The sequence below is a fragment of the Paralichthys olivaceus genome, chromosome 5 (assembly GCF_024713975.1).
Source record: "Paralichthys olivaceus isolate ysfri-2021 chromosome 5, ASM2471397v2, whole genome shotgun sequence".
NCBI lineage: Eukaryota > Metazoa > Chordata > Actinopteri > Pleuronectiformes > Paralichthyidae > Paralichthys > Paralichthys olivaceus.
The window spans coordinates 10,609,626-10,635,947 of NC_091097.1; the positions used below are offsets into that span (position 1 = coordinate 10,609,626).

A 26,322-nucleotide genomic window follows, 5' to 3' on the forward strand; every position below is an offset into this window, starting at 1 on the left:
AGAACATACAAAGGATTCGTTCTTTATTTATGTCACACATTTGACTAAATCTGATTTATACAGCTCTTGCAGTATTGTTGCAGTTCGTAAATGTGACCAGCAGAAACCAGCAAACACACGTAATTCAAAGCAGACTCTCATGTCCAACTAGCATCCAGAAAGGCAAAAATACTTTACCAACAATTCAGCTAAGACAAACCCGAAGCAGACTGATGTGATCAGTGTCTTCACATAGATGAGTATCATTTATCATTAATGATAATATATAACTATAGGCAAATTTGTTAGTTCAGAAGAGTGTATCAAACTGGTAGCCCTTCGTATGACTCAGTACCCATGAAGTAGCTCTCAGTTTAAAAAAGGTTGGGGACCGCTGCTCTAAGGTATCATATATCCCCAAATACCATTACCAGCCAGTATATATATATATAATGGCATGCCATAATATGTATGTAATATGTGTATTCATAATATGTATATATATATATATATATATATATATATATATATATATATATAGCAGAACATTATAGGAGAAGTGCTTCACCAGCAAAGAAACCCACACGCAGTTTGGGTATACATGTTTTTAAAAAAATAGCTGAATCACTATAGTTTCACATCAGGCAGAAAGACTCCACCCTCTTTATTTGACTTTAACACTTTGAAGTTACTTTGCAAATGTGCATGTTAAAAAATAAAAAATGTACATGGATTAAAGTACCAAGCAGTACACATTTCAGCTGTGACATGAAAATATTGTATCTTTTATAATACAAAACTCTAAAAATACTTGATGATATAGTTTTATACTTTTGATTTATTAGGTTTTTAATGCAGTACTTTGCCTATTTTTGCAGTGATATCGCTACTTGTAGTTAAATAAAAACTATGATGCCTTCTTTCACAAATTCTTTAGTCAGATAGAAGATAAAGCTGTAAATAGTGAAGAGGACCCTGCAGAATATTAGTTCCAATGTATGTAAGGCTGATGTAATAATGTTTGCAATTATACTGTGTTTTTTGTCCCAACTTTTCACAGAGACAACATGTTATCTGCACACAAGAAGACAAAGCCAATGCGCCAAAACCAAAGATGTTTCAACAATGAAGTAAAAGCGGAAACCACACTGTGTTGGTGCAGTTGAGGTCTATAGAGTTTGTGTCAGGGCAGCAAGTTGATGATGGCAGAGGGAGGAGGAGACTCCTGCACTGAACACCCAGCTGAACAACCAGCAATGGGAGGAGGTGCCATTTGGACAGTTTGTAATTAGTTGTCTCCTCCTTCAGAGATCCTGGGACAGAATCCCCAGGGAAGAGGAACAGGTCTGACCACTGACAAAACTTAGGTGTTACTCTAGTTTTTCTCTCTTAAAAAATTATCTGCATCTGCTTCACTTTAACATTAAAGAGGACCACTGATGTCTTTTTATTCGGAAGAAGCAGCTCATTTATGGGGCTCTCAAAGATGTGATTTCTAAAATGTGTTTGCCTTAATTTTACATCAGTGGGTGCTTGAAGTTTTTTCCTACTGGAACAGAGCAAAGACTTCTCAGAAATACTTCCCAGCTGCCCCAGTAAGTAATGAATGGTGTTTTTCTAATGCAGTCTACTTTAAGATAGATTAATGTGTATTTGCAATGGCATTGAGGTCAGATCATTATACTATTTATGGTTATTTATCTACTTGAAAATAAAATCCCCTTTGTTTCAGATTTCTGAATTGTTGTTGATGAAATCATAGAGAAGATGCTTGTGTAAGATGTCACTATTGATATTTTGATTCATGTGTTTATGATGTTGACCGTGGTTGTTGTGGTTGGATGTAGAGCCGAGCCGTCTGTTGACTGAGAGATGGAGGTGTGTTGATTCTGGCTGGTTTGTGTTGACTGTTCACCCATCAGTGTTGACCTGCTAATAAATTCCAGCCAGGGGGGAAATGTGTGCACTTTGACTTTGTGAGGAAACATCTGGTAAACACTGAGGAACCGCAATGCCAGGTTTACTGGAAGACAAAGTCCAGGTCTTTTTTGTCATGGTGTCAGAATGATTAAGGCTCAATCAAACATTATGAGGTGATATTTATGTGCTGTCACTTCTGTGGTGATTCTTATTTTGTCCTCTCCTCCACTTCCAAGGAGTCATCAGAAGACAAACACATTCATGGAGAAGACACTGACGATAGGCCTGACTCTTTTTCTAACACTCTGCGTGGACATACCAGAAGCTGTTGGACGGAGGGAGGGGGCCAATGGAAATAACACTCAGAAACGTTCATCACGGTCCTCAGATACAAACGGAGGCCGTTGCTCCTACACCTTCATTGTCCCCCAGCAAAAAATGACCGGGGCGCTGTGTTTGACCACAAAGTCTGCTGCTGCCAACCAGTCTGACGTGGCTGCATTGCGGGCAGAGCTCAGGCGACAGCAGGAACAGCTGGAGAAATTCAGGGGCCAACTGGACCAGGAGGGGACCCTTGCCATGGAGGTAAGAGCCCTGCGCAAAGAGAGTAACAGCATGAATTCACGCATCACTCAGCTCTACGCCCAGCTGCTGAATGAAGTAATCAACAAAAAGGACCAAGCTTTGGAGCAGCGAAGGGTGGAGAACCTGCTGCTCAATGCCACAACACAGGTGAGCAGAGCACTGCAGTCCTTGTTGCTCCTTGATTCACATCACAGCAAAGCTACATGGTCAAACTCATCCTGTGTCTGTTCTGGGTGTTGGGACATCTCAGGCCCTGCAGGTGTCCAGCAATTACAGGGAGCTGGAGAAGAAATATGGAGCCCTCACCTCCATGTTGAGCTCCCAGAACCAGTTTATTGCTCGTCTGGAAAAGCAGTGCCAGTGCAGGGACTCCACCCACCAGCCGTCTGTGGTAGGAAACCATCTGTGGTCGGCATGTTGCAAATTTGAGCTGGATTTGTACACAGGAAATGAGATCGCTGTGTTGTTTTTGTGTTGGTCTGACCAGGTGATGACTGAACCACCAAAAATCCCGTCTAACGTGCATCCTAATTACAGCTCCGAAGCCAACGGAATGACCAATGATGTTCAAAGGGACCAAAGTGCTCCTCCGCCACAGCAGGAAAAAATGGAGCGGGTTCATTCCGTCCCCAGCACCACAGCCAACACTCCTACAGACCCCCCTTTCATTAGTTTCCCTGTCACAAAGACTCCAGGTACACACAAGTCAAACGTGTCTTTTAGCAGAAGTGCTTTATGAGACTCCAACCTGTGTGTATAAGTGCACCAATCTTCTGTCAGAGTTATTTAACTGCTCAGATAAGCAGCAAGGCTGATGGGGTCATGGACCTGCTGGTAGGAGCCCTATCTCACTGGGAATGCTAAACAATGTCAAAAACAGCTCTTATCAGAGCAGAGGGGGCTTTATAATAAGAACACACATGGAGCACAGCATTTGTTGGAGCTTTAGACGACACTCCTAATGTAAACTTGCACAACTGAAATGTTTGAAATGACGAAGTAGAGGATTTTAGCCGTCCCTCTGACAAGTCAGCAGAGATGAAGTGTGTGACTCAACGTCTCCCAAAAAGTCTGATGAAAGACGATGTGCGTTGCCACATCTCACTTATGTGAGTGTGGAGTAAAAGCACTTTCAGGCATTATAACTTGAGGATTTCCTCTATGTATACATTTTCTCTGTGGAAATTCCCATGTGCATTTTATCACTGTGACATGAGACATTGAACATGAGCTGGAGAAAAATTCCTCAGCTGGGAACAGATAAGCTGAAGGCACAGTGATGATGGGATGTAAAAACAGACAAAATTCCAAAACTCCCTGTAACTGGCCCTTACAGCTACTGGTTTAAGTCTTTGTGAAAGTAATGAATAGTCAGTGCCACTGACTTCATTTCAGATGTTTTAAGGGAAGAATCAAAGAAAAAAATCAGATGTGTTTCTATTTGACTCCTAAAGCAATGACTATTCATAATAGTATTACTTACTGGTCAAAATCGAAATGATGATATTTAATATAATATCACATATTTGCATATTCTTTATCTTATTCTTATCCTCTCGACTCAGGTCCATGGCGGGACTGCCAGCATGTGCTGGAATCTGGCGAGACCACCAGCGGGATATACTTGCTCCGCCCGCAGAGCGCTAACCGCCTGATGCAGGCTTGGTGTGAGCAGAGTCAGGCTCAGGGGGGGTGGACGGTCATCCAGAGAAGACAGGATGGGTCGGTCAACTTCTTCAGGACTTGGGAGCAGTATAAGGTGATTTTGTGCACCTTTAAAAATAAAGCTGTGGTTCCATTATTCTTTTTAATTGTAAAAAAAAAAAAAAATACAGTATTTATGCCTTGCATGTTAGCATGGTAACTGAAGTACAGCTGAGGCTGATGGGAATGGCATCTGTTTTGAAGGTTTTTGATCATAAAGACATTGAAATTCTGACCCTGATGATGCTGCCCGGATGAAAAGCTGATTACAGTTCATTGTGAAAATCACAAGACTATTCAAGACTAAGACACCTTTCTCACCTACAAATCCCTCCATGCCCTGCAAGCCTTTAGAGACAGTCTTTTGTGTCACCCACCCTCTGGAGCTCTCTGGACACCTTCAAAAAACTCCTCAAACACTATATGTTCCCCAAGGCCCTTGGCCTCAGTTGATGCTCCACGCTGCCATAAGCACTGTTTATTTCTGCCCTGTTTTGTGTGGATTCTTTTCTTTTTTCTTTTTGTGCCTATACTGACACATGTACAGCGTCTCTTGAAAGGCTCTATGTAAGTTCAAGTTATTGTTATTTTAAGAAGAAGATTCAGAGAATCACAAAAATCAGGAGGATTCATCTTCTGGGGTCTTTGAATGTACATGAGTTTGTGTCAATCCCTCCAATTGATTTTGTAAAAGTAAAAACAAGTTAACAACTTTTTGTATTAGAGGAAAACACAATAATTCTGAATTATCACCCAGGGACCCAGGGACCATGAATGTCTATAAATGGAATGCATCCAGTGGTTGTTCTGTCTGGACATAAGTAGTGGAAAAAACTGACTGACACTGCTGACCTGAGACCCTTGATAAAAATAGATCAAACATGTAAACAGTAAAACACAATGAATAACTTCCCTGGATTAAACTGTTTGTCAATATATTCCAGCAAGGTTTTGGGAACCTAGATGGAGAGTACTGGCTTGGCTTGGAACACCTCTACTGGCTGACCAAACAAGCTGATTATAAGCTACGTGTGGCTCTGGAGGACTGGCAGGGCCGGCAAGTGTATGCCGAGTATGACAGTTTCCACCTGGAACCGGAGAGTGACTGGTACCGACTGCGTTTGGGCCAATACCAGGGCAATGCAGGGGACTCCCTCTCGTGGCACAACAACAAGGCCTTCACCACTCTGGATCGAGACAAGGACAGCTACACAGGTTTGCTTTTCTCCCTCCTGTTTGTTTTCTCAGTGACCTTTCATGTTAGTAACTTCATCCGATCTTTTGTTGTGTTATCAGGTAACTGTGCCCATTACCAGAAAGGAGGCTGGTGGTACCACATGTGTGCCCACTCCAATCTGAATGGAGTGTGGTATCGGGGTGGACACTATCGCAGCCGCTACCAGGATGGGGTGTACTGGGCAGAGTTCCACGGAGGGTCCTACTCCCTGAAACGAGTTTCTGTGATGATCAAGCCCAAGTAACATAGTTGTGATGTGGTTGTGAGAAGGAAATGTGATAACTGATCTGAATGATTCTGTGCTTAACATGTGCAAAGGGAATTAAACTGTTTTTGTAAAATAAAAGTTGTCTTTAGATGTTTATTAGAGGCCTTTCAGGGACATGTGAACAGACTGAGTCATTGGATGATGACTACCATGTATCGAGTTGTTGCAATTTCCTGACAAAATTTTATGTTTTTTCAATTTGCTGTGAACTTTTCAATAAAACGCTGACAAATTAGAGCCTGTATGAACATTTTTGAAAAAGATGCACTGAATTATTTTACGAAATGTGGGGGAGGGGAGCACATCACCAAGGTTGCACATAGATCTGTGGTTGTGTTATATTTCCGTTTCACAGTTTCCTGTCAACTAGGGCGTTGAACTTCCCCTTCTATTCCCTCGTTTTTTTTTCTCCTCTAACTCGTATAACTGTCAGCAGCAAGTCATCATCTTCATCCCCTGTACCGGCTCTGGACCAGAAAGGATCTAGTCCAGGTCCTGAAGCTGGACATCCTCTGGACCATCGTACTTCCCTTCTTCCATCCACCTCCTTCCTCCCACATGCTGATCTAACATGCTGCCTCTCCGGATGCTGCATCTCCTCATGCTCATGGTTTTGCTATGTGGTGAGTAATAGTGATGCTCTGCATAACATGATAATATATACATAATGTAAGTGTTATTTATATAGATAAAACATATTTAGATGTTTAACATTAAAAACAGGGTGGTTTCTTGGTTGCGTATGGGTTTGGTATCGACACATTTGACCGTCGATGGCGACTACAAAAATAATCTAAAAAATTATACTAAATAAAAAATATGTATTTTCTTTGGTGAGGGTCTGTTTGGGATCATTTGGGGGAAATCAGACACTATAATGTATTTAGTCATTGGCTATTTAACAAAGTAGATAGAAACACATTTTTTGGGGGAATAATTTTAGTGGAAGCTGTAGATATGATAATGTTTTGGTGAAAATATCCGCTTTACTATCTATGACATTTGACTTACTCGTGCTGACTTCAGAGGATGAGTGAAGGTACACTCTAAAAGCTAGAGTGAATGAACCCTCACACAGTTGACAGTGACATGCATTAGTGACATGAGCCAGCAGAGAGCAGCAAAGTCAACATGTTCAGTCCAAACAAACCATAACTGTTTGTCCTATTCACAGATGTGGAAGCCACATGCCCCAAAGACAACCCTCTCACCCTGGTTCCCTCTGAGGTGATAGCAGAACATGGAGGGGAGTTCTTGGTAAACTGCACCAGCTCAAATGATGATTATAATAGGCTGTTCTGGTCAAACGGAATCGAAATGCCTGAGACAGAGGGACATGATTCTTTTACCACTTGGACAATGCCACTGTTAGACTGGAACATAACGGCTCAGTGCATAATACATATAAATGACTCATTTGAATGCAGTAAAGACCTCGAGATTACTTTATACAGTAAGTGTAATTTCAAATAAATATCATGCAGTGAGGGGGGGATTAGAAAGAAAACAATAACTCCTGTTACTAATTTTGTTTTGTTTTGACAGAGAATCCAGACTCGGTTGTCCTTTTCCCTGTCAATCATACTGTGGTGGCGACACATTATGTGCTGCAGTGTGATGTCCTCGATGTTGCCCCTGTTCAGAACCTGACTGTGACGTGGTACAAAGACAACATGACGATCAGGACAGATTCTTTCCTCAACACAACCAAAACACCAGTGAGTGAGTCTTCTCTTATGACTGTCGAGGTCAGCAGGGAAGACAACGGAGCAGTATTTCAATGTGAGGCTCAGCTGGACTTCGGGCCAAATGGGCCAAAACCTCCTCCTGTTTCTGAAAGTCACATTGTCTCTGTGCACTGTGAGTAAACACTGTCATTTTTTATCATTATCATTATTTTACATACATCCTGTATTTGAAAGATTCAAGAGACATTTTCCTCTTCAGATGCTCCTGAGTTCAATGACAACACCACTAATGTCTATGTGAGAGAGGGTGAAAATGTCACCCTGAGCTGTGATGCTGAGGGTAACCCTCCTCCCCGCTTTAACTGGATCCATGATGGGGTGGCTGTGACGGAGAACACAAAATATCTCAGTGTTTCTCAAGTAAACGTCAATGAAATGTACACCTGTACAGCCTCCAATGAGCTGGGACAAATAATTAAACACATTTTTATCAATGTGATAAAAGATGTCCCGAGAGCACCTGATGTGGCCATGACCACCCCTGCGGCACAATTGGGTAAACTTCTCTCAAATATGTATCATTATATATCTTTGTTTATCAATCCTTAGATACTTTTGATAGCTCCCTATCTATCAAAAGGTGATGGAATATGATTTACTTCTGAATGGCAGATTGCCCGGTGACGCTGATGCCTGCTGAAGTTGTGGTGAGGTTTGGCGATCGAGCTTCAGTTAACTGCAGCACATCAGCCACAGATTTTTCAGGAATGGGTTGGGAGGCTCATGTTGGAGGCACGGGGTTTAAAAATGCTCCATTTGTCATCTGGACCGTTGAGAAACTTCAAGACTGGTCCATAAAACCTAAATGCTACATTACTCGGAGAAATCAGCAGTGTTCTGCAGAGCCAACCATCACGGTCTATAGTGAGTATACAGTCTATACTATACGCAATCTCCTCTTTATCTCGATTGGATCATGATCCAAAATGTTTGATATAATTAAGTGAAGTAATGTCGTCTTGCTTGCGTAAACTCTTCACAGTACTGACGCCATGTTACTTTAAAAGAAAAGTATACAGGGACAATACAATAATATTTAGCAGTTTTAAATAGCACGCACTAAAAATGTTGGCATTGACACTTATTATAAAATTGTGTTTGCAATGGCAGGGTTATCATCACCATTCTATGTTCTTACTACATATTTTCCTTTGCTTTATCCACAGAGACTCCAGACGTCGTGTCGATCTCTGCAGTGACTCAAGGGCCCATGGTGGAGGGCGTCCAGTACCTGCTGAGAAGTGATGTCATTAATGTGGCTCCTGTGCAGAACCTCAGTGTGATGTGGTACATGGGCAAGGAAAACGTGAGCGTTCAGACGTTCACAAACATCAGTGTGACCGCAGTCAACGTGTCCTCTTTTTTGACAGTGACACCTACAAGAGATCACAATGGAACACTTTTCACATGCCTCGCTGAGCTGCACCTGGGACCAAATGGACCAAAACCTATCCCCACGATACTCTCAGAGCCTTACACTGCTGTTGTGCACTGTGAGTTTTCCACATATTAGATTTAAATCTAATTCCCTATGAATATGAATTATAATCTATGCTCATGTTTACATGCAGATAAGCCAATGGTGCAAGATTGTCCTTCCAATTACATTGGATTGGAGCATTACTTCAGCCTGGAAATGATGCCCTGTAGAGCTGATGGGAACCCTCCACCCATTGTTCACTGGCACTATAAGGGGATGCTGATCAATCAGTCTGAGTCTCTCTCCAGGGCTTATTCAGGAAAATACACAGCAACATTTTCTAATGAGCTCGGCTGGACCAACACGTCTGTTGATGTCACAATTGGATGTGAGTACCCCAGACTGTACCGTACCAAGTGTCAATAAGTTTATATTTTTAAAGGCCAAGTGCACAAGATTAAAGTGAAAGGCAGAAATTGAACATAAAATGATCCTGCTGATGTTTTTGCTAGTGTGTTTCATCTAAATTGTACAAATTGTTGTTTTCTTTATCCTAGAATGGGTCTTTATATTTAAATCCTTTCTGTTTACATCAGAAGTGGGTCCTCTCCCAGAGGCCAACAGTTTTTTACAGTAGTCGAAACTGAACCAACTAAACACCTTTTGAGTTTTTATTGCCTTATTTAGCCTTTATACGGAAGACTTCCACAAGTTCTTTTTCATTGGTGGTGCAAATGGTGCAAATTCACCACTAGATATCACTAAATTCTACACACTGAACCTTTAATTCTGAAAACTGTCCTGACACTATATTCACAGATGGCCCTTCATTTACCTGTAATGGTAGCTATGACGTCAAAGAGAATGGGAACATCAGAACGGAGTGCAAACCAGAGGGAATACCTGCACCCAACATCACCTGGTATAAAGATGGAAAAGTGATACCTTCCCAGCAACGCTGGACAAAGCATGACAGTGGAAAATACGAACTCAAAGCAACCAACCAATATGGAACAGCCAACCACTTACTATATCTTAATGTTTTGTGTGAGTTTTAATGTTTGGCGTAGCAAAAATAGTCTTTTTATGTTGTGTTGATGTCTTCTTCTCAAATCTGCCCCTATATTTTATTTTTGCTCCACAGTTGCCCCTGAGTTCAAGCGGGGGAATGACACTCAGGAGGTGACCCCGGGTGAAAATGTGACTTTGGCCTGCAGCGCTGAGGGAAAACCTGTCCCTGAGATCCAGTGGAACTTCAACGCCAACAAGAATGTGAGGGAGACCACTGGAGGGCGCCAGAAGAACGTCAGTATCACAGGAGCCACGTCTACCAATGATGGTGTTTACATCTGCGTTGCCACGAATAACGTTGGGAGCGTGTCAAGATTTGTCACACTGAAGATAAAAGGTCATTAATTCTGATTCTGTGTACGACACATGTGGAAATGTGGACCAAGAAGTGGTTGCTGATGCGGATTTTGCGGAGAAAGAAAAGTTATAACGTTATTTTCTTGTTTACAGGTAGAGAAGTCCTAAACAGAGGACGCCGGCTGTCAATCATTTGGTGGTTGCTGATTTTGTGCTCCCTAGCCCTCCTCCTCATCGTCATCATCACTCTCTGCAGACATCAGAGGAAACATGGACAGTATAGCTTTGTTCCTGCAGCCAGGGAACCTTCAGATATGCCTTTGACCACAATGTCTGGTGGGGACAAAGCTTAGGATATTTACTAATTGCTTGATATTGTGGGAAATCAGGTTGGTGGCAAGAATGGCATGTGTGAAAAGCTGGTACTCTCCTGCATCAGCTTATACCTCTACACATGTAGCATTTGGGTGTTTACAAATCATGCTACTGACAGTGTTTTGTGAGGTTTTTTATCTTTTCAGTAAAGCTACGCTACTGTCTTCTAATGTGTTGTGCTTCTCTTTGGAACCTCTTATATCATCCTTTCAGTGAGAGCAAAACCTTTGCCAATCTTGTGGTTTCACTTATTTTGCTTTCACAATTCAGCCTTGGTTATTTTCAATTCCTGATTCTACAACCTTATCCTCATGAAAACAATAAAACAGATTTTTGTTTGGACCATGTTGAGAAATTATTTTACAGTTTCCCTGATTTCATTATTTAAGAAGTCAGTCCACATGAAATGCTGGGGGAGGAAGAGCTTCATGTCTTAAAGGGATAGTTCACCCCAAAATAAAAATTCACTCATCATCTACTCACCACTATGCTCATGGAGGAGTGGGTGAAGTGTTTGACACCACAAAAGACTTTTTGTACAATACAGTTGATTAAAATGCCTCCATACTGCTCCTGTGGTGTCATCCAAGTGTTCATAAGCAGTGCCTGGACCTGGATTCTTCATGCCGTTAGTCTTTGGATACAAGTGTTTTGTCCTTAGCATATTCGACTCAAAACTGCATTATTTACACCATGTTTTTAGCCTTAATATCTGCTGTGATTTACGTGTGAACTTCGCACTGGGGAGGATATCAGAGGACATTTAGTTTAAAAACTCAGTGTAAATTATCTTGTATCAAGTCAAATTTAAATGTCGGGGTTTACGGACACTTGCATCACACCACGCGAGCAGTATGGAAGCATTTTATGTTTTTTTCTGTTGTATTTTTTTTTCTGTTTGAAGGATAGATCAGCATTTACTGCAATTGTATCGGATTTGGATGCAACACTGTTCTGTGGACTGAAACACCTCACCAACCGCTCTATCTGCGTAGTGGGGAGGATAATGAGTGAATTAAATTTTTTGTGTGAACTATCACTTTATCTGGGAGTCAGAGGTGACATGGGAAACTCAGCAGCATCAGTCAGCTCCGTCAGGGCAGCAGGGCTTGATGACGGGCCTCAGCAGGGTGGTGTTATAACAAAAACAACACAACTTTACGCGTAAGGACAGAGAGCATCATGTGTCACTGATCTGTGGCCTTGTCTCCTGTGGGTTCCGCGCACTGGCCCTTTAAGATTTAGGATTTGGGAGTGACGCGGATGTGGGAGTTTATCCTTCTCTGCTGCGCTGAGAGAAGCACTTGAACACAACTAGAGCAGCGACCGTCAGCCATAATTAATTAGCTCATTATGATGCTGATGCACGTTAGTCGTTGAATGAAGCAGGACCGGGATGTGTTGAGGTTACGACTGATTTATCACGTTGGGATTATTGGTGCCAGGGCCTCCTCTTCCTCCTGCTCCTCCTCCTCCTCTGAGCTGCGGGGATAAACTTCGGAGAACTTCTTTGTATCCTCGGACTCGCAGCTCGGCCAACAGGCTGAACATGGACTGGGGCACGGAGCTTTGGGTGAGTCCCTCATCTTCCTCCTTTCGATGATAGTATTGTCAGTTGTTTGTGGGAAGAAGTGTGTGACGCTTGAAGTTCTGCGTGTGTGGATTAAATGGAGGAGGGATAAAAAACGGTGGGTTTTCGCTCCGTTGCCGCTCGCTTGTGTTTGCAAAACGGTGCGTTCACGGACGCGATTCCATTTTCGGACAGTTTTCTTTGGAGCGAAACAAAGAGTTGTTTTTTTACATATCCTCTTTTATGGACGTGTTGTATTCAGGGGGAAGTGAAGCGCACCTACAGCTAATATGAATTTAGTTGTAGTTCTTTTTTCTTATTTACTGTGTGACACTTCACTGAGTTTTACTGGGCAGATATAAAGTTATGCAGTGTGTAGGCTGTTTACTTCTCTCACCTACTGGGAACAAACAAATACTAAATCAACAGCAACATGAATATTAAGTCAAATGAATCCAAGATTTTACGTCAGACTCAAAATTACAATCATAATAATAATGTCCCTATGTATATAGCAGTTCTCAAAACAAGTTGAATAGATAAACAAATAGTTATAAAAGAATGACTACACTTAACATGTAACAGAAATGTAGGCATGAGCTTCCATTCCAATAATAAAAAGTAGAATCAGGTAAAATCAGGGAATGCGGTAGGATTAAAGTACATTTTATGCTTTTGGTTCAAAGGAAGATTGCGTGAGAGTATTATTTATTCTGTAGCCTATAAACAAATTTACACAAATGTTATTGTGCTGAGGTGTATTGTAGTGAGATGTTTGATTGTTCACACTGTGGCACACCTCCCATAGAGAGGAAACCAGATGCTGCCTCCTCAGTGACATGATCGTTTATTTAAAAAAAATATGGTGCAAAGGAGTCAAGTGTTGGATGTAAACAGATGTGTTATATTTCTATGAGGCTTAGCTGACATTCACGGTAATTACATATTAGCTGCTATGACTGGTCATTTTTAAAGAAGGGGGCTGTTAAAAACAAATCAAGGTTCTACAGCTAAAGCAGTAATCTTGGATGCAATGTTGACAGCACCGTCTAGAATCGAAACTAATCCTGTTTAAAAATCCCTCCGTGCACCACACTGCCTTGGTAACTGCCACAGTTTATGCACCAGTGCTCTGTACTGAGGAGATAAAGCCACACGTTTTGCAGACATGCACATTTACAGGGAACCTGAATATGTAAAATGGAACACTGCGAGGATGAGGACTGGGAGGTTGTGACCTCATTACAGACGCTCCCCCTAGGCCTCTTCCCCCCTGTCCCTTTTCCATCGTTTATGCTGGTGCAACAGCCTAATTAGTTTTGCCCTACTTTGATTGAGACATCCGCACCCCCATTATTAATCAGAAGCTCTATATCTGTACAGAAGTCTCTCACGTTCCTCACTGTATTGTATTCACTTGTTCCAGAAGAAACTCTTCACACAAAATATTCTGTCTTAAGTCAGTGTCAAACACAAATGAACTAGTTCTTAGTTTCTGTACTGAAGACTCACCTGTCTAGTAAGAAAAAGCCCTGCAGGCATAATTGGTTGTGTTTATGTTTGGCCCAAGAGTCATCCCGTGAGCCAAGTCAGCTCTATGGCATCTGTCTCCTGATTGTTGTTAATCCATAAGCTATTTTAAGGCATAGTTTGCAGAGTGAAAGATCAGTGTCATTAGCTGTGATAGTGAGTGCTACCAGGCCACTCCTGAGAACTATTGTGTCAGATTTTGGCCAGGCCCCTAGTTTTCAAGAAGACGGGACAAGTCAGGGCTCAAACATCCACCTCAGCCTTGCAGGGAGATGACTTTCTGCGTGACTAACATTTAAAGTTTTGTGGTACTTGCTGGATGCCAGTTTTCTCACCTGTATTTCTCGAAGGACTGGAAGAGGAAATCTTTGAACTCTCCATTTCGAAGCATGATTAATCTGTCTGATATTGCACCTCTTTGACTAAATCTGTGCCATAAAATGTAAATTATGACTTTGTGATAAGTTCTGTAATTTATTGGACATAAATACAACATTTAGTGTGTCCGTCAAAAAGAGGGGAGTAAGTTGGCAAGAGAAAGATGCTATTGATGCTATACACAATAATGTGTCACCGTTTTTGAAAAAATAAATAAATGTAAACTTAAGCAGTATAAACTCTATGTGAGGATATGGGAGGAGACTGCATTTATAATGAAATAACCAGGAAACAAGCCACAAATAACAGTGAATTTGCTGCTCAAACAAAGGCATGACTCACGACAGTTGTCAGAAGCAGTTTCATATACAGCCGTTAATGATTAATGAAAATCAGTTGAGTACTAACCCTGTCTCAGGGGTCCTATGATGGTTATTTTGACTGGTGATGAAGTGCAGCTGACATGTCTGAGAGCCACTGGTGTTTGCTGAGACACTGACTATGGCCTGTAAAATCTATTTTTATGTATTTGATGACACAAAGACTGACAGGCAGTTCAGAAACTGTATATGCAAACATTAGACGTGTGTATGCAAAAGGTCTGAATCAAGAGCTGCCAAAAGGATATATAACTCCATTTCTACTTTCAAAGTCTTTCCATAATATGATGCATAAACTCCTAGTGATGTAATTGAAAATCAACATTTCTGATTCCAAAAATTCAGAAATATCAGCCCTCCTCCTTGTTCCCTTGATGGTCATTATGGGAGTGAATGTGATGGCACTGCACTTCCACATGTCACACCTTAACTCCCCAGTTGGTCAGTGTAAACATGGCCAGGATTTCAAGAGTGTCATATTCCTCATATATCATAACTTGACATCTTACAGTGGGTTGTAGAAAGGTTTGTAGGTCGGTGAAATAGCTTCTGGGTAAGTGGCAGCATTTCAACTTTTTACCTCCCCCAAGGAGGTTACGTTTTCACCCTTGTCTGCTTGTTTGCTGGTTGGTTTGTGTGTTTGTTTTTAAGCAAGATTACACTAAAACAACCGGACAGATTACTGCCTAACTTGGTGGAAGGATGCACTGTGTGCCACGGAAGAGACAATGACATTTTTGTAAGGATCTGGAAGAGGGTGCGGATCCAGGATTGTTTTCTTGAACATTGCAAGATTTATCAAAAATTCCCCCGCAGGGAATAATTTGTTGATTTTGATGAAAAGAAGAAAAAATAATCAGGCATTTTTGCAGAACTGATACTCAAGAGTGTGTGAAATTTGGTGCAGCTGCCTTGTATACAAGGGGACTGTCCAACCTGGTATCCTGTAGATAACTGCAGCCTTAGTATTCTATATTCTGTTTGGTTAGATGTGTGATTGAATCGGATTCAGACACATGCTGCTCTAAGTCATTCACAAAATAAATTATCTGTCACGAGGAAGAAAATCTCTTGTTAACACAGGCATCTTTGGGAATGGGAAAATCTATAGTTGTAGGTTGGCTGTAGCGACTATCGCTACTTGTGCTCTGTAATTAATGAGGGTGAATTAAACCCCCAGTTCTGTCATTGGTTAGGTGTTACTGCAGTGATGGATTGCAGGTCTCTATTTGAACCTTTTCTTTAACTGTGTCCTGTAATTAGTCTAAACGTTGTTTCATTCATTTGAGTTTTGTCTTTTTTGTTTTTTACCTGAAGAGGAGGAGAGGTACAGCAGAACATGGCCTAACTTGTTAGGAATCCCTCTTTCAAAATGCACCCCACCCCCCCATACTTAAAGTCAGCAGCAAAGAAAACTGAGGGAAATCCTTTAGAGTAAGAGAAACATTGGTTTAGATATCACCTCCCTCTATTAGTGGACCTGCCTCGGCTTGTGGGTGCCATAGAGTGCACCAGCAAACAAGAGAAACATGATACAACTCCTTCATGCTGAAAAATGCAAAAAAGGAAATGTCAGCGAATTCAGTTGTGCATGAACAGACAAAAGAAATAGGTCAAAGATTTGCATTATAAAGAGCTCATCTGATGCAAGGGAACACATGACACAGTCCAGGGTGTCAGAAGAGCTTGGGGCTGTGCCATAAAACAATATCAAGAATGATCAAAATATAGTTTTCATCAAAAGCAATATGACAAAAGGCCAATATTGATCAATTGCTTATGCATATATAAGAATGAGGATGTATAACATATAATTGGATTGTAAAATGTTTTGCTGTTCATCCTCTGCTCATAAAGAAGTAATAAGAATTTGACATTTATTGTTACAATTATCGATAAGGTATATATTTTTTATGGCCCTAGAGGAGTCTGAATCCACCTTTTTCCCTCCTGAGAGTCGTGACCCCTGTTGTGACCCCGCATCCTTCGCCTGTGCTCTCTCTTTCTCTCTCTCTAACAACCCAAGCGCCCCATGATTTAAAGCAAAGCGGAAGTTTGGACACCGTTGCCAAGACTTTGTGCACATGTGGAGGGCATTCGTGGAATCCAACAAACCTTGATGTGTTTAGCTTATCCCCCTCCATTCATGATTCTTCTCGCTGTCCTCAAACTCAACCAAGGAAACGTCCCGTTATTTTCTACCCCCAGAAGATCACACATGCTTTAATAACGTTTTCCTTATTTGTCTCTTGTGCTCCCCTTCCACCAGGACCAATATGACATCATTGAGAAGCACACACAGTCCGGCCTGGAGCTGGTGGAGAAGTATGTGAAGTTTGTGAAGGAGAGAACGGAGATCGAGCAAAACTATGCCAAACAACTGAGGTAGGAGCAGCTCTTGATGTGGTTCAACTGTGCTCTCTGCCTCAAATGCCTGTGTGCAAGTGTGTCGCTCAAAACAGCTCATAGTGTGTGTGTGTGTGTGTGTGTGTGTGTGTGTGTGTGTGTGTGTGTGTGTGTGTGTGTGTGTGTGTGTGTGTGTGTGTGTGTGTGTGTGTGTGTGTGTGTGTGTGTGTCTGTGTGAAGGCTGTTTATAAAATGTTTGTGGGGTCTTATGACTACTTTGGGACAGAATCTAACTTGTCTCTGGAACACTGGCCTCATTCTCCAGCTGCAGTGTGCTCTCTCTCTTTCTCCCTCTCTCTCCATCCGTGGAGCTCCCTCTCCCATGCAGTTGTCTTCCAGCGTGCAGGCCGACATCTGTTGTTGTGTTGAGCTTTGCTGGAGAGGGGAGGAAGTGGGAGCAGAGTGGCACATGATAGACAGGATGTGGTCAGAGGGAGAGTAGAAGAAGGAAGAACATCTATTTCAGGGGTCACCAACCTTTTTGAAACTGAGAGCCACTTCATGGGTACTGAGTCATACGAAGGGATATCAGTTTGATAAACTCTTCTGATATACCAAATTTGCTCAGTTTGCCTTTAGTTATATGTTATTATTAATGATAAATGATACTCATCTATGTGAAGACACTGATCACGTTAATGATTTCTCACAATAATTACCAACAATGACTTAACAAGGTGGGAAACAGATAATATCATTATTCAGCACTTTATTTCTATAAATCTCAGCAATTGTTTCCATTTTCAGATGATCACTTCTACATTTCATAAGAAAAATGTCCCATTTTCACTAGCCACTGACCAACCCTTTTAACAAATCATAGTCAATAGTCAACTTCAATATGAGAATAAAAATTTGACCGAATAAAAAGTAAATAATTACATTTAATTAGAAACGCATATCGAATTTCGGACGCAGCTCACTGGTGAGTTGTGTTATTTTTAGAGCAGGCCTGCGGGCTACTCATGTGGTCCTTGGGGGCTACCTGGTCCTAAGATATTTTTGAATAACTTTTTTCTGAAAGTCGTAGAGACTTGGGCTTTTCATGAATATTAAAGCGGAGGCAACCAAGCACCCACACCGAATTTCAGCACATTTCGAGCAAGCAGCGCAGAGTTATTCACCCTATGGTGAATATGGGTTAGGGTTGAAATTAGGGTTAGGGTTGTGATTAGGGTTAGGGTTGTGATTAGGGTTAGGTGTGAAAACTCATTGGAGATCAAGATATTCTTGAATAACTTTTTTTCTGAATGTCATAGAGACTTGGAAGTTGGTTCGATCTCCACTAAAGTGGGTATGCCCGATCCATTGGTACCATCCCCGAGTTTCTATGACCTTGGGAAGGGGTCAACCCACCAAATCTAAAAAAAAAAGTACAAGATATTTTTGAATAACTTTTTTTCTGAAAGTCGTAGAGACTTGGGCATTTCACGAATAATAAAGAGGAGATAGCCACACACCCACACCAAATTTCAGCACATTTCGAGCAGGAAGCGCAGAGTTATTCACCCTATGGTGAATATGGGTTAGGGTTGAAATTTGGGTTAGGGTTGTGATTAGGGTTAGGGTTGCAATTAGGGTTAGGGTTAGGGTTGTGATTAGGGTTAGGGTTGTGATTAGGGTTAGGGTTAGGGTTGTGATTAGGGTTAGGGTTAGGGAGGAGTACCCATTAGAGATCAACATATTCTTCCATAACTTTTTTTCTGTAGGTCATAGAGACTTGGAAGTTGGTTCCATCTCCACTAAAGTGGGTATGCCCGATCCATTGGGACCATCCCCGAGCTTCTACGACCTTTGGAAGGGGTAGGGTTGTGATTAGTGTTTGCTTTTTGGGTTGTGATTAGGGTTAGGGTTAGGGATGAAAACCTATAGGAGTTCAAGATATTCTTCAATAACTTATTTTTTGAAGGTCATAGAGACTTGGAAGTTGGTTCCATCTCCACTAAAGTGGCTATGCCCGATCCATTGGGACCATCCCCGAGCTTCTACGACCTTCGGAAATGGTGAAACCATCAAATCTATTTAAAAAAGTACACGATGTTTTGGAATAACTTTTTTTCTGAAAGTCATAGAGACTTGGGCATTTCAGGATTGATAAAGGGTAGCATGCCACACAACCACACCGAATTTCAGCACATTTCGAGCAAGCAGTGCGGAGTTATTCACCCTATGGTGAATATGGGTTAGAGTTGCAATGAGGGTTAGGGTTAGGGTTGTGATTAGGGTTAGGGAGGAGTACCCATTAGAGATCAACATATTCTTCCATAACTTTTTTTCTGTAGGTCATAGAGACTTGGAAGTTGGTTCCATCTCCACTAATGTGGGTATGCCCGATCCATTGGTACCACCCGCGAGCTTCTACGACCTTTGGAAGGGGTAGGGTTAGGGTTGTGATTAGTGTTTGCTTTTTGGGTCGTGATTAGGGTGAGGGTTAGGGATGAAAACCTATAGGAGTTCAAGATATTCTTCAATAACTTTTTTTCTGAAGGTCATAGAGACTTGGAAGTTGGTTCCATCTCCACTAAAGTGACTATGCCCGATCCATTGGGACTATCCCCGAGCTTCTACGACCTTCGGAAATGGTGAAACCATCAAATCTATTAAAAAAAGTACACAATATTTTGGAATAACTTTTTTTCTGAAAGTCATAGAGAATTGGGCATTTCAGAATTGATAAAGGGTAGCATGCCACACAACCACACCGAATTTCAGCACGTTTCGAGCAAGCAGCGCGGAGTTATTCACCCTATGGTGAATATGGGTTAGAGTTGCAATGAGGGTTAGGGTTAGGGTTGTGATTAGGGTTAGGGTTGTGATTAGGGTTAGGGTTAGGGTTGTGATTAGGGTTAGGGTTAGGGAGGAGTACCCATTAGAGATCAACATATTCTTCCATAACTTTTTTTCTGTAGGTCATAGAGACTTGGAAGTTGGTTCCATCTCCACTAATGTGGGTATGCCCGATCCATTGGTACCACCCGCGAGCTTCTACGACCTTTGGAAGGGGTAGGGTTAGGGTTGTGATTAGTGTTTGCTTTTTGGGTCGTGATTAGGGTTAGGGTTAGGGATGAAAACCTATAGGAGTTCAAGATATTCTTCAATAACTTTTTTTCTGAAGGTCATAGAGACTTGGAAGTTGGTTCCATCTCCACTAAAGTGACTATGCCCGATCCATTGGGACTATCCCCGAGCTTCTACGACCTTCGGAAATGGTGAAACCATCAAATCTATTAAAAAAAGTACACGATATTTTGGAATAACTTTTTTTCTGAAAGTCATAGAGACTTGGACATTTCAGGATTGATAAAGGTTAGCCTGCCACACAACCACACCGAATTTCAGCACATTTCGAGCAAGCAGCGCGGAGTTATTCACCCTATGATGAATATGGGTTAGAGTTGCAATGAGGGTTAGGGTTAGGGTTGTGATTAGGGTTAGGGTTAGGGTTGTGATTAGGGTTAGGGTTAGGGAGGAGTACCCATTAGAGATCAACATATTCTTCCATAACCTTTTTTCTGTAGGTCATAGAGACTTGGAAGTTGGTTCCATCTCCACTAATGTGGGTATGCCCGATCCATTGGTACCACCCGCGAGCTTCTACGACCTTTGGAAGGGGTAGGGTTAGGGTTGTGATTAGTGTTTGCTTTTTGGGTCGTGATTAGGGTGAGGGTTAGGGATGAAAACCTATAGGAGTTCAAGATATTCTTCAATAACTTTTTTTCTGAAGGTCATAGAGACTTGGAAGTTGGTTCCATCTCCACTAAAGTGACTATGCCCGATCCATTGGGACTATCCCCGAGCTTCTACGACCTTCGGAAATGGTGAAACCATCAAATCTATTAAAAAAAGTACACAATATTTTGGAATAACTTTTTTTCTGAAAGTCATAGAGACTTGGGCATTTCAGGATTGATAAAGGGTAGCATGCCACACAACCACACCGAATTTCAGCACGTTTCGAGCAAGCAGCGCGGAGTTATTCACCCTATGGTGAATATGGGTTAGAGTTGCAATGAGGGTTAGGGTTAGGGTTGTGATTAGGGTTAGGGTTGTGATTAGGGTTAGGGTTAGGGTTGTGATTAGGGTTAGGGTTAGGGAGGAGTACCCATTAGAGATCAACATATTCTTCCATAACTTTTTTTCTGTAGGTCATAGAGACTTGGAAGTTGGTTCCATCTCCACTAATGTGGGTATGCCCGATCCATTGGTACCACCCGCGAGCTTCTACGACCTTTGGAAGGGGTAGGGTTAGGGTTGTGATTAGTGTTTGCTTTTTGGGTTGTGATTAGGGTTAGGGTTAGGGATGAAAACCTATAGGAGTTCAAGATATTCTTCAATAACTTTTTTTTTGAAGGTCATAGAGACTTGGAAGTTGGTTCCATCTCCACTAAAGTGGCTATGCCCGATCCATTGGGACCATCCCCGAGCTTCTACGACCTTCGGAAATGGTGAAACCATCAAATCTATTTAAAAAAGTACACGATATTTTGGAATAACTTTTTTTCTGAAAGTCATAGAGACTTGGGCATTTCAGGATTGATAAAGGGTAGCATGCCACACAACCACACCGAATTTCAGCACGTTTCGAGCAAGCAGCGCGGAGTTATTCACCCTATGGTGAATATGGGTTAGAGTTGCAATGAGGGTTAGGGTTAGGGTTGTGATTAGGGTTAGGGTTAGGGTTGTGATTAGGGTTAGGGTTAGGGAGGAGTACCCATTAGAGATCAACATATTCTTCCATAACTTTTTTTCTGTAGGTCATAGAGACTTGGAAGTTGGTTCCATCTCCACTAATGTGGGTATGCCCGATCCATTGGTACCACCCGCGAGCTTCTACGACCTTTGGAAGGGGTAGGGTTAGGGTTGTGATTAGTGTTTGCTTTTTGGGTCGTGATTAGGGTTAGGGTTAGGGATGAAAACCTATAGGAGTTCAAGATATTCTTCAATAACTTTTTTTCTGAAGGTCATAGAGACTTGGAAGTTGGTTCCATCTCCACTAAAGTGACTATGCCCGATCCATTGGGACTATCCCCGAGCTTCTACGACCTTCGGAAATGGTGAAACCATCAAATCTATTAAAAAAAGTACACGATATTTTGGAATAACTTTTTTTCTGAAAGTCATAGAGACTTGGACATTTCAGGATTGATAAAGGTTAGCCTGCCACACAACCACACCGAATTTCAGCACATTTCGAGCAAGCAGCGCGGAGTTATTCACCCTATGATGAATATGGGTTAGAGTTGCAATGAGGGTTAGGGTTAGGGTTGTGATTAGGGTTAGGGTTAGGGTTGTGATTAGGGTTAGGGTTAGGGAGGAGTACCCATTAGAGATCAACATATTCTTCCATAACTTTTTTTCTGTAGGTCATAGAGACTTGGAAGTTGGTTCCATCTCCACTAATGTGGGTATGCCCGATCCATTGGTACCACCCGCGAGCTTCTACGACCTTTGGAAGGGGTAGGGTTAGGGTTGTGATTAGTGTTTGCTTTTTGGGTTGTGATTAGGGTTAGGGTTAGGGATGAAAACCTATTGGAGATCTAAATATTCTTCAATAACTTTTTTTTTGAAGGTCATAGAGACTTGGAAGTTGGTTCCATCTCCACTAAAGTGGCTATGCCCGATCCATTGGGACCATCCCCGAGCTTCTACGACCTTCGGAAATGGTGAAACCATCAAATCTATTAAAAAAAGTACACGATATTTTGGAATAACTTTTTTTCTGAAAGTCATAGAGACTTGGGCATTTCAGGATTGATAAAGGGTAGCATGCCACACAACCACACCGAATTTCAGCACGTTTCGAGCAAGCAGCGCGGAGTTATTCACCCTATGGTGAATATGGGTTAGAGTTGCAATGAGGGTTAGGGTTAGGGTTGTGATTAGGGTTAGGGTTAGGGTTGTGATTAGGGTTAGGGTTAGGGAGGAGTACCCATTAGAGATCAACATATTCTTCCATAACTTTTTTTCTGTAGGTCATAGAGACTTGGAAGTTGGTTCCATCTCCACTAAAGTGGGTATGCCCGATCCATTGGGACCATCCCCGAGCTTCTACGACCTTTGGAAGGGGTAGGGTTGTGATTAGTGTTTGCTTTTTGGGTTGTGATTAGGGTTAGGGTTAGGGATGAAAACCTATAGGAGTTCAAGATATTCTTCCATAACCTTTTTTCTGTAGGTCATAGAGACTTGGAAGTTGGTTCCATCTCCACTAATGTGGGTATGCCCGATCCATTGGTACCACCCGCGAGCTTCTACGACCTTTGGAAGGGGTAGGGTTAGGGTTGTGATTAGTGTTTGCTTTTTGGGTCGTGATTAGGGTGAGGGTTAGGGATGAAAACCTATAGGAGTTCAAGATATTCTTCAATAACTTTTTTTCTGAAGGTCATAGAGACTTGGAAGTTGGTTCCATCTCCACTAAAGTGACTATGCCCGATCCATTGGGACTATCCCCGAGCTTCTACGACCTTCGGAAATGGTGAAACCATCAAATCTATTAAAAAAAGTACACAATATTTTGGAATAACTTTTTTTCTGAAAGTCATAGAGACTTGGGCATTTCAGGATTGATAAAGGGTAGCATGCCACACAACCACACCGAATTTCAGCACGTTTCGAGCAAGCAGCGCGGAGTTATTCACCCTATGGTGAATATGGGTTAGAGTTGCAATGAGGGTTAGGGTTAGGGTTGTGATTAGGGTTAGGGTTGTGATTAGGGTTAGGGTTAGGGTTGTGATTAGGGTTAGGGTTAGGGAGGAGTACCCATTAGAGATCAACATATTCTTCCATAACTTTTTTTCTGTAGGTCATAGAGACTTGGAAGTTGGTTCCATCTCCACTAATGTGGGTATGCCCGATCCATTGGTACCACCCGCGAGCTTCTACGACCTTTGGAAGGGGTAGGGTTAGGGTTGTGATTAGTGTTTGCTTTTTGGGTTGTGATTAGGGTTAGGGTTAGGGATGAAAACCTATAGGAGTTCAAGATATTCTTCAATAACTTTTTTTTTGAAGGTCATAGAGACTTGGAAGTTGGTTCCATCTCCACTAAAGTGGCTATGCCCGATCCATTGGGACCATCCCCGAGCTTCTACGACCTTCGGAAATGGTGAAACCATCAAATCTATTTAAAAAAGTACACGATATTTTGGAATAACTTTTTTTCTGAAAGTCATAGAGACTTGGGCATTTCAGGATTGATAAAGGGTAGCATGCCACACAACCACACCGAATTTCAGCACGTTTCGAGCAAGCAGCGCGGAGTTATTCACCCTATGGTGAATATGGGTTAGAGTTGCAATGAGGGTTAGGGTTAGGGTTGTGATTAGGGTTAGGGTTAGGGTTGTGATTAGGGTTAGGGTTAGGGAGGAGTACCCATTAGAGATCAACATATTCTTCCATAACTTTTTTTCTGTAGGTCATAGAGACTTGGAAGTTGGTTCCATCTCCACTAATGTGGGTATGCCCGATCCATTGGTACCACCCGCGAGCTTCTACGACCTTTGGAAGGGGTAGGGTTAGGGTTGTGATTAGTGTTTGCTTTTTGGGTCGTGATTAGGGTTAGGGTTAGGGATGAAAACCTATAGGAGTTCAAGATATTCTTCAATAACTTTTTTTCTGAAGGTCATAGAGACTTGGAAGTTGGTTCCATCTCCACTAAAGTGACTATGCCCGATCCATTGGGACTATCCCCGAGCTTCTACGACCTTCGGAAATGGTGAAACCATCAAATCTATTAAAAAAAGTACACGATATTTTGGAATAACTTTTTTTCTGAAAGTCATAGAGACTTGGACATTTCAGGATTGATAAAGGTTAGCCTGCCACACAACCACACCGAATTTCAGCACATTTCGAGCAAGCAGCGCGGAGTTATTCACCCTATGATGAATATGGGTTAGAGTTGCAATGAGGGTTAGGGTTAGGGTTGTGATTAGGGTTAGGGTTAGGGTTGTGATTAGGGTTAGGGTTAGGGAGGAGTACCCATTAGAGATCAACATATTCTTCCATAACTTTTTTTCTGTAGGTCATAGAGACTTGGAAGTTGGTTCCATCTCCACTAATGTGAGTATGCCCGATCCATTGGTACCACCCGCGAGCTTCTACGACCTTTGGAAGGGGTAGGGTTAGGGTTGTGATTAGTGTTTGCTTTTTGGGTTGTGATTAGGGTTAGGGTTAGGGATGAAAACCTATTGGAGATCTAAATATTCTTCAATAACTTTTTTTTTGAAGGTCATAGAGACTTGGAAGTTGGTTCCATCTCCACTAAAGTGGCTATGCCCGATCCATTGGGACCATCCCCGAGCTTCTACGACCTTCGGAAATGGTGAAACCATCAAATCTATTAAAAAAAGTACACGATATTTTGGAATAACTTTTTTTCTGAAAGTCATAGAGACTTGGGCATTTCAGGATTGATAAAGGGTAGCATGCCACACAACCACACCGAATTTCAGCACGTTTCGAGCAAGCAGCGCGGAGTTATTCACCCTATGGTGAATATGGGTTAGAGTTGCAATGAGGGTTAGGGTTAGGGTTGTGATTAGGGTTAGGGTTGTGATTAGGGTTAGGGTTAGGGTTGTGATTAGGGTTAGGGTTAGGGAGGAGTACCCATTAGAGATCAACATATTCTTCCATAACTTTTTTTCTGTAGGTCATAGAGACTTGGAAGTTGGTTCCATCTCCACTAATGTGGGTATGCCCGATCCATTGGGACCATCCCCGAGCTTCTACGACCTTCGGAAATGGTGAAACCATCAAATCTATTTAAAAAAGTACACGATATTTTGGAATAACTTTTTTTCTGAAAGTCATAGAGACTTGGGCATTTCAGGATTGATAAAGGGTAGCATGCCACACAACCACACCGAATTTCAGCACGTTTCGAGCAAGCAGCGCGGAGTTATTCACCCTATGGTGAATATGGGTTAGAGTTGCAATGAGGGTTAGGGTTAGGGTTGTGATTAGGGTTAGGGTTAGGGTTGTGATTAGGGTTAGGGTTAGGGAGGAGTACCCATTAGAGATCAACATATTCTTCCATAACTTTTTTTCTGTAGGTCATAGAGACTTGGAAGTTGGTTCCATCTCCACTAATGTGGGTATGCCCGATCCATTGGTACCACCCGCGAGCTTCTACGACCTTTGGAAGGGGTAGGGTTAGGGTTGTGATTAGTGTTTGCTTTTTGGGTCGTGATTAGGGTTAGGGTTAGGGATGAAAACCTATAGGAGTTCAAGATATTCTTCAATAACTTTTTTTCTGAAGGTCATAGAGACTTGGAAGTTGGTTCCATCTCCACTAAAGTGACTATGCCCGATCCATTGGGACTATCCCCGAGCTTCTACGACCTTCGGAAATGGTGAAACCATCAAATCTATTAAAAAAAGTACACGATATTTTGGAATAACTTTTTTTCTGAAAGTCATAGAGACTTGGACATTTCAGGATTGATAAAGGTTAGCCTGC

General features: G+C 41.9%; 3 protein-coding genes across 6 annotated transcripts in view; all 3 read left to right on the top strand.

The window, feature by feature from the left end:
* Positions 1–1,274: 1,274 nt before the first annotated feature.
* Positions 1,275–5,771, top strand: angptl6 (angiopoietin-like 6). Its single transcript, XM_020094734.2, has 8 exons — positions 1,275–1,346; positions 1,506–1,574; positions 2,136–2,631; positions 2,735–2,875; positions 2,972–3,179; positions 4,050–4,243; positions 5,133–5,403; positions 5,485–5,771. Exons 3-8 carry the CDS (start codon positions 2,161–2,163, stop codon positions 5,667–5,669), a joined length of 1,470 nt encoding a protein of 489 aa, XP_019950293.1. The 5' UTR covers positions 1,275–1,346; positions 1,506–1,574; positions 2,136–2,160; the 3' UTR covers positions 5,670–5,771.
* Positions 5,772–6,028: 257 nt separating this feature from the next.
* LOC109634141 (vascular cell adhesion protein 1) lies at positions 6,029–10,946 on the top strand. The gene is made up of 10 exons (XM_020094437.2): positions 6,029–6,316; positions 6,868–7,146; positions 7,239–7,553; positions 7,641–7,937; positions 8,054–8,305; positions 8,608–8,934; positions 9,013–9,249; positions 9,681–9,908; positions 10,006–10,269; positions 10,383–10,946. The coding sequence occupies exons 1-10, from the start codon at positions 6,265–6,267 to the stop codon at positions 10,580–10,582; spliced, it is 2,451 nt and encodes an 816-aa protein (XP_019949996.1). The 5' UTR covers positions 6,029–6,264; the 3' UTR covers positions 10,583–10,946.
* Positions 10,947–11,882: 936 nt separating this feature from the next.
* The window catches only part of trip10a (thyroid hormone receptor interactor 10a), a 120,092-nt gene continuing 105,652 nt past the window's right edge, over positions 11,883–26,322 (top strand). For 3 of the 4 annotated variants that reach the window (XR_011241001.1, XM_020094662.2, XM_069524664.1), the window contains exons 1-2: positions 11,896–12,177; positions 16,732–16,847. Coding sequence is in view for 3 of the 4 variants with exons in the window: in XM_020094662.2 (XP_019950221.1) it covers positions 12,154–12,177; positions 16,732–16,847 (140 nt within the window). In the remaining variant the exon portion in view is untranslated. Of the gene's footprint in view, positions 12,178–16,731; positions 16,848–26,322 lie in introns of all 4 variants that reach the window. The other variant, XM_069524665.1, reaches the window with a different exon arrangement.

Bases quoted from the DNA above. Each gene is read 5' to 3' on its own strand.
- angptl6 (XM_020094734.2), top strand. From the start codon at position 2,161: ATGGAGAAGACACTGACGATAGGCCTGACTCTTTTTCTAACACTCTGC. The intron at 2,876-2,971 runs GTAGGAAACCAT...TGGTCTGACCAG, and splicing joins CCACCCACCAGCCGTCTGTG to GTGATGACTGAACCACCAAA. The intron at 4,244-5,132 runs GTGATTTTGTGC...AATATATTCCAG, and splicing joins GGACTTGGGAGCAGTATAAG to CAAGGTTTTGGGAACCTAGA.
- LOC109634141 (XM_020094437.2), top strand. From the start codon at position 6,265: ATGCTGCCTCTCCGGATGCTGCATCTCCTCATGCTCATGGTTTTGCTA. The intron at 7,147-7,238 runs GTAAGTGTAATT...TTGTTTTGACAG, and splicing joins CCTCGAGATTACTTTATACA to AGAATCCAGACTCGGTTGTC. The intron at 9,250-9,680 runs GTGAGTACCCCA...CTATATTCACAG, and splicing joins TGTTGATGTCACAATTGGAT to ATGGCCCTTCATTTACCTGT.